The 7892-nt window shown below is 52.8% G+C and overlaps 1 protein-coding gene across 1 annotated transcript in view; it reads right to left on the bottom strand.

Moving 5' to 3' along the window:
* Positions 1 to 653: 653 nt before the first annotated feature.
* Positions 654 to 7892, bottom strand: part of ENTPD6 (ectonucleoside triphosphate diphosphohydrolase 6) — a 21279-nt gene continuing 14040 nt past the window's right edge. Inside the window, exons 3-6 of the mRNA XM_081832296.1 lie at positions 4944 to 5117; positions 3237 to 3293; positions 1934 to 2046; positions 654 to 1822 (exon numbers count right to left, since the gene is read on the bottom strand). Coding sequence (XP_081688422.1) covers positions 1724 to 1822; positions 1934 to 2046; positions 3237 to 3293; positions 4944 to 5117 — 443 coding nt within the window. The 3' untranslated portion in view covers positions 654 to 1723. The remainder of the gene's footprint in view (positions 1823 to 1933; positions 2047 to 3236; positions 3294 to 4943; positions 5118 to 7892) is intronic.

Genomic DNA, 7892 nt, shown 5'->3' with positions numbered 1-7892 from the left:
AAAGGGGAGAAATGCTCCCCTGTCATGTCCTGTGGGCATAGCACTTCTCCAACATCAAAGGAGGTTTTACGCTTGGACCCCTCCCTGCCTCCACCTGTGGGGATGAAGGGCTCTTGGAGGTGAGGAGTGAAACCAACCTCCTGCAGTATTCTGCAGAGCCCTTTTCCCCCAACAAGCCTCCACTCGTGGGCTCATTTGGCAGTCATGTCCATCGTGGTCCTGCTGTGGCCCTGGGCGATCAAGAGGCCAGGTCCTGTGCTCCTGCCCAGTCTTTCTCTGGTGTGCGACCCCTTTCCAGCTGTCCCAGATTAAAGCCAGGTCCTCACCGAACACACCATGCTGCAGATGCTGCGGGTCAGTCCCAGGGAGAATGGGAGCTCCACTGGGAAGGCGAGCGGCTCCCCTGGAACGGCCTGGGCCTCCACAGAGCCTGCCACCACGGGGACATAGGAGGGCCTGAGGGTGGCCACCATGTGTCCTTCTGTGGTTGTCTCCTCAAAAGGCGCACTGAGAAGACCTAATGTGCCACCTGTCACCCAGCCTGGGCAGTTCTTTGTTCCCACTACAGTGAACAGGGACCTCAGGGGCTTTCCCCCCAGTGCTGAGGTGGATGAACATTGCTGACACTCACTGAGAGGAGTCACCAGACCAGAAACCCTTGTAAACTCTTTATTTTGAGTGGAACACATGATGTTTAGCTTATTCCATGTACCATACATTTACTGCAGGAACGACTGTGACCCTGAGGCCCAGGTCTCACAGAGCTCACACCCCAATGTAGGAGTGTGGGCCAGTGTCCAGTGGAGCTCCCAGGGGATGGGCAATGGCCCCGCACCCCAGCAAAGCCAGAAGGTGGTCCCAGGGACTGCAGCCTGCCTGACCCACAATGAGGTGGTGTGCGTCTTCAATACTGCTCAGTTGCAAATGGCTCATGGTAGCGATACATCCACTGGGGCTCAGAACACAGTTGCTACACGAACACTCAGCAACACACGACGGAGACGTCACACACAGCACAGCCATAAATATTGTAAGCAGTTCACGCTCACATTTGGACCTCCTCTGTAGGGCTGGGGCACACGAGAGGTATTTCCCCCAGCCCCTCTTCCTACTCACAGGGCCAACTCTGACAGTTAGCTCCAAACCGTCCAAGAACCTGAAAAAACCGACCTCTGGATGACCTCACACATCCACATCCAAGGAGGAGGCAAACACATTCAAGTCTGCCAGACCCCCTGTCCCAGAGGGCATGGTGGTTGCCACTTGGCCCACCCTGAGAGTAGCCAGGACAGCCTGTACAACCTCCCCACTGAGTCTCTGGGGAGAAGGTGAAGGTCTGCCCTGGGGATGGGAGGAGACCAGACAGGGGCAGGGAGATAAAACAAGACTCCTATCACAGAAACACCTTATAACCACTCCAACCCTGCAGACAGGGACAGGTGGGGGATGGCCTGGCTGCATCACCCTGGCCTTGGCATGTGCCCTTTGCCTGTCTGGTTCACTGTTCACCTGGAGCCAAGGCAGAAGGCGCTGGGCCTGGGTCACATTGCAGCCCTCTGCCTGTCCAGAGAAGGGTCTGCAAGGCCAAGGGGAGGGGGTGGCAGCCTGAGCAGTGGCTTCCTCCCAACATGTCAAGGGGTTTCACAAAGGTCTATTCTCACGAAGGTCTGTTCTCATGGAGGTGGAGCCGCTTCTGTGAGGATGGCTGGGAGCGGCTTGGCCGCTACAAGGCTGGACTCTTCTGTCTGCTCAGGGAGTCGATGTAATGAAAGACGGCCCCCAGAGCCCAGCTGGTCTCAACATTATTGATTTTCCGAGTCAGCTTGAAACACAAAGGGAGGGGCAGAGTGAGCATGGTTGGGAGATTGGAAGCAGTGCCCCCAGCCCTTCAGGCCATAAAGGGCACAAGGGGCACCCTAGAGACAGTCCGTACCTTCAGCACTTTGTTCTCTGGGAAACCAAACTCTTGGAGCAGCAGGCTGATGTAGGTGAGGTCCATGCACAGAAAGGGGTTGCCCTGCGGCCGGGTCTCCGCCGTCCGGCACACTGGGGTGAGAGAGCCCTTTCCCAATCAGATTCCAGGTGGTTCGCTCCCAGGCGGGGAGAGGGGGGTTGGGGGGGGGCTTGGGCAGACTGGCTCTGCCCACTCCAGGTGCCCACCCTATATTAGGCTCTGTGTTGGCCCCAGGTCCTCATTGGTTCTCACTGGTTTAGACAAGACTACAGCCTAGAGCAGGAAGGTGATTCACCAAGAGCACACCAAAAGGTAGGGTCTCAAGGCCAACCAGCCTCCACTGGGCCTGGCCTCCAAAACCAAGAAGGACTTGTATGTTTTGGTTTGGTGTCATGAGCCGAAGACCACAGTCTCACAGGGCAGAGCTCTGCACCCATGACTCTGGACACCTCTCCCAGGTGTGAATCTGGGCTTTCTGGGGAATGTAAATACCGACAAAGCTGTCTCAGAACATTCTACTATTCTTGAGGCAAATGAACAAACACACCAACAGTCTTCCCAAAATTCTGTTCAGAACCTTTTCCTGTTGAAGAGTCGTGGACACCAGGTATCCATGGGATAAACCCATAAGTGACAAGAAAGCTTAAAAAAAAATCCACTTGGGGGGAGGGAGGGGGAAAGGACTTTCTATAGAGAAACATATGAAGTTTAACTCTTTTGATCTGTAATTGGGAACAGCAACCAAAGAGCAGAATATTTACAGCCAGCCTTCATTTCATTCCCCATCAGGCTGGATTGTGATGGACAAAGGAGAAGAAGAGGGTCAGCCCCCTGCAAATTCAAGGGGAAGAGCTCCTCACCCCCCACACGCTGGGTCTGCTGTGACCATTGTGAATTTGCTGGGACACTTTCAGGGGAAATCCCTGTAACGATCACCTGAGCTACAGTGAAGAAGTGTCAGAAGATGTGAAATCCAGAGAGCCCATTCCTAACACCCTAGGACTAGAAATATGCACTTTCAGAGTTGGGGACACTGAGGCTCCCCTCCCCCTCCCCCTGCTGCGGTCACACAGGACATGGTGGACCTGTGGCCTGGGCCCAGCAGTGACCCCGAGTACCCTCCCCTACCTCTGAACACTCGTCCGGCTGGCTGAATCAGGAACCAAACCTGGAAGCTCCCAGTACTGCCTCACAAGTACTAAGCTGCATCTACCACACGGTGGGGCAGGGTCCCTGCCTCCCACCCTGGCCCTTCTCACCCGGAAGGTCAACCACTACTCACCATACTTGGCCGCGATATCAAAGTCTCCGACGACAAGGCTGCCTCCCTTTTCCACATCTGTGGGACAAGACCAAGCACCTGGTCTGCACCAGCATCCCTGGAGCAGCGATGCCACCAAGGCCCTGAGGCTGGCACCCGTGAGGATGACATGGGGCAGTGTGTCCAGCCTGGCTGCAAGCCTGGGTGTAAGCAGGGCAGCGGCCCCACATGCACTGGTCATGTGTCTGAGGTGATGTGGCGGGGGGTGGGCAAGTGTTCCATGCAGGACCACATGGGGATGATTAGCAGTTATGGGTCTTCGAGGGTCCCTCACAGGAAGGTCACCAGGAGCCCTGGACCCCACAGACTGAGCAATCTCTGCATTTTAAGTTAAAAAAACAAAAGCAAAGAACTGGACATGTTTCCTCGAGCTATGGCCCTGAGTCCAGCAATGGTATTCTGGTATAAATTTTCTGAATGTGGAAAAAAAAAATTCTTTAAAAAACGCCAAGAAGTGGTTTGTCAGGTCTCAGATCAAATGGGCAGAGCCCTTAAGGGCTCCCCAGAAGAGAGCAGAACAGAGTGGCCCTAGGCCTCTGTGACATTCCCAGGGAAGGAGGCATGAAAGCTGTGTTCCCCAACTCTCAAGAATGGCAACTGTTTCTTCAATGCACCCCAAAACCTCTACATTTGATAGAGCTGTCCCACACATTTATGTTTCGTTACGAGGCAGCTGCTCAATGAACTGACTTTTCCTCGACTTTGGGCATTTGCTGAGTCAGCAAATGTCATCGTTGAAGATGGATTCCATTTCTGAAAACAGACCCAAGAGCTCTTTCAGAGCCATGTGTAACCACAAAAGGGAGTTGGAAGAGCTTTCTGAACAGCCCAGCATCTCCTGAGGTCACTCTGGGACGATGTCGGTTAAAGCCAGGGTGAGGGGCCCCAAATTGACAAGGTGATACTGGGGGGGGGGTCCCTCTGAGCTAGCCTGAAAGGGTGGAGCCCCCAGCACACTGCCAGGCCGGGTTTGCGTGTAGTAGACCCTGAGCACTGTGATGTCCATAGCTGATAGTACAGATCAACAAACCCTTGTTCCAGCTATGGGAAGCCCGCAGGGGGCCTCAGGCCTAGCAGGCCAAGTAACTGTGGGGCCAGCTACTGGGACGTACCCCAGGGACCTTGCTCTGTGCCAAAGACACCTGGGCCCAAGCAAGGGGTGAAGAGGTCACCTTCCACCTGGACTACCCACCCCTGGCTGGATGTGTTGCACACTGGGCCCAGGCAGCAGGTGGCTCAGTGAGCCCTGAGATACCATAGTGCTCATAAGCTCCTGAGGGTGGTCTGTGGAGTGCGCTGACCCCATCCCATGCCAGCCTGGGTGCCATATGGGGAAAGATGGCCACATGACCATGTCACAAAGGCTCCCTCAGCCAGAGACCTGGGGCCAGACAGGAACAACTAAGGGTCAGTTACACAGGTGAGTCAGTTCTGCCTTAGAGCAGAACAACTTGACAGCAAGTAACTGTTCCTGCACTGACAATGTAACTTTACTAAGCGGCTCAAAGACCTGATTTATTTATAAAAAGGAGGCTTACTACTTCCTATATAGATGACAAGCACCTGCCCTCCTGTCTACTTCTGTTACTCTGAGAGTGACTGACAACATGATTACTCTCTGCTGTGGGCCCTCTGCCCAGAGAATCTACACCTCGGCCCCACCCTTACCTATGAGGCCAACATTTGCTGCAAGGTCGTAATAGTAGGAAAAAGCATAAAAATCCACATCCTTCACTTCTTCCGTTCTGTGCACTTTGTTTCGAAGGATTTCCGATACTCTGCTGGCACACAGCTCATGGAGGTTCACTGCTGGGGCAAAAGAAAAGCACAAACACAATGGTTAGGGGACTCAGCACCTGGGCCACACAGCCCCTGGGGCCTTTCCCAGTGACTTGAGACCTTGACCTGGAAGGTGAGGCAGGACAAGAAACCTGCACAGCACTTACCCGAGTCTGGGTGCTCATCAACACCACACATGCCAACAGCAACTTTTCAGGAGCCATGGCACTGTGGGCCCAGGTCAAGGGAGAGAAACCCAAAGTGTGAAGGTGGCTAGAGATGGCATGGCCCTCAACCCTGGATGACAACAGCCTTCAGCTGATGTAGCCCAGTGGGTTCAGGTTCACACTGTTTACTCTGTTTACTCTCCGCCGGCCCTTGTGGAGCGCAAAACATGCAGGGCCTTACTCTGTCCCATCAGCCACTTTGGAGGTGGGGCCTGCAACCTCCTTACGTCACAGATGAGGAAACAGAGGCCTAACAGACAGCTTGTCAAGCTCACACAGCTAAGATCATTAAACCCTTGCTTGGAAGAATGACAAAAGAGAGCTCCAGAGGTAAACAGATGTCGATATCCTACCACCCACCCCTAGACTCAGCTTCCCATCTCCACCAGCAGACCTGCCCACAGCCTCAAAGCAGCTCCAGCCAGCTCTCCCTGTGCCCTTGCCTGTTGGACCTTATTTCTCTCCACTCTCCCTTATCAGGACAGCCAGGCAACCTCCTCCTAGTTCCTTAAACACAGCAGCCACTCCAGGGCCTTTGCACATGCTGCTCCTCCAGCCTGGAGAAGTGCTGCTTTCGATCCATGTGGCTCATTCCCCATCTCTTCATGTCTTGGCTCAAATACCACCCCATGTAGCCTTCCCTGGCCATCTATTTAAAACTGCCATCTTCCCCTCAGCCCTCCTCCTTCTGTTTTTTCCTTCAAGTTACTTTCTCATGTGTTTTAACAACTCCTCACACTGAAGTGTCAGCCATAAGTCAGTGGCTGCTGCAGAGCCTGACACGTATCATCAAGTGCATGAGTGGCTGGCTGAGTCACAGTGACCTTCATGGTCAATAGATAATAAGAAACCAGTATTTGGTCTTTGTTCCCGGTCTGGACACAGCTTTCAAAACCCTTGGAATTTCCTGAGTGATGGGGATGAGATGAGCATCTTTCCATTATTCACGATAAGCCCCCTTTTCAAGTATACCTGAGTTTATGTGAATGAGTGGACTCTTATCGGTAGGTCCCCAGTGGCTTCAGGATGGATGCTAGTTGTCAGAGGAGCCAACCATGTGATAGACGGTTGGAACTTTCAGCCCCACTCTCCAACCTCCAGGGAGGGTGGGGGTTGGGGATTGAGTTCAACCAGCAGCCAAAGATTTAATTAATTAACGTCTGTGTAGGGAAGCTTCCCAGAACCCTAAATGATGGATTCAATGAGCCTCCTGGGTAGTGAACACATGGAGGGCCTGGGAAGTGGAGATCTTAGAGAGCGTGTGGAGGCTCTCTCTCTGCATCTCTTCCATTTGGTTGTTCCAGAGTTGTATCTTTTATAATATAATAGTGATAGTAAATAAAGTGCCTTCCTGAGTTCTGAAAGCTATTCGGGCAAATTATTTAGGGGAGGGGGCTTGTGGGAACCCCCAGTTGGTAGTCAGCTGGTCAGAAATATAGGAGGCCTAGGACTTGCTATTGCATCTGAAGTGGAGGGTGGGTGGGGGGAGCCTTGTGGGACTGAGCCCTTAACCTCTGTGGTCTGCATTAACTCCAAAGACAGTCTGAATAGAATTATTCATGGATGGAGAATTGGCTGGTGTGGGGAAATTGGCTGGTGTGCCTTTGGTGCCAGAAATGTGAGTAGAAATAGCTCTGTCACCAAAGGCAAACTTCTTGCCCATGTGTCCAGCGTGGAAACAGTATTTCAATGTTTCTATTAGCACAAACTAAAGGAGCGCAGGGCAACAAAGACCACCCATGTGGGGCGAGAGGGCCCAGGCTGGTGGGACAGCACACCCACTGTCACAGGCCAGGGGCTACACAGCCCAGAGCAGCCTCTCCTGTGCTCACCATGCAGCCTAAGGTGATGCGTGACTCCAATGGAGAAGAAGTTGTTTTTCCCTCAATTCAGAGATGCGCTCACTTCGCCCCTGGGCCAACAGCCCCAACTTAGCCATTTGTCTTGGAGTGGGAGAATGCTCAGGTCCTTCCTCACTGGAGGCTTGTTAGGAAATGCAGTCTTTTGGAAGAAAGCATGTGGCAACAGATAAGGGAGCCTTGTGCAGAGAGAGCCTGTACCAGCCGTTCCCAGTGTGTTCTGGCAAGGGCCCCCTGCAGCCCTGACGGTTCACAGAGCTACTTCCATTTCCTGGACAAGTAAGGGCTTGTCTGTGAATGAGGTCTGGCAACAGCCTCCCTGCTTCTCAGAGGTATTTGGAAGGTATGGGAGAGAGAGGGCAGGCTACCATTCTTTTTTTTTTTTTTATTCTTATGTTAATCCCCATACATTACATCATTAGTTCTAGATGAAGTGTTCCATGATTCATTGTTTGTGCATAACACCCAGTGCTCCATGCAGAACGTGCCCTCCTCAATACCCACCACCAGGCCAACCCATCCTCCCACCCCCCTCCCCCCTAGAACCCTCAGTTTGTTTTTCAGAGTCCATCGTCTCTCATGGTTCGTCCACCCGATTTCCCCCGCTTCATTCTTCCCCTCCCGCTACCTTCTTCTTCTTTTTTTTTTCTTAACATATATTGCATTATTTGTTTCAGAGGTACAGATCTTAGATTCAACAGTCTTGCACAATTCACAGCGCTTACCAGAGCACATACCCTTCCCAGTGTCTA

Source organism: Leptonychotes weddellii, chromosome 10 (genome assembly GCF_054177405.1).
Source record: "Leptonychotes weddellii isolate Sample4059 chromosome 10, ASM5417740v2, whole genome shotgun sequence".
Lineage (NCBI taxonomy): Eukaryota > Metazoa > Chordata > Mammalia > Carnivora > Phocidae > Leptonychotes > Leptonychotes weddellii.
The sequence above is the reverse complement of the archived record's forward strand: the minus strand, read 5'-3'. Positions and strand labels throughout refer to the sequence as shown.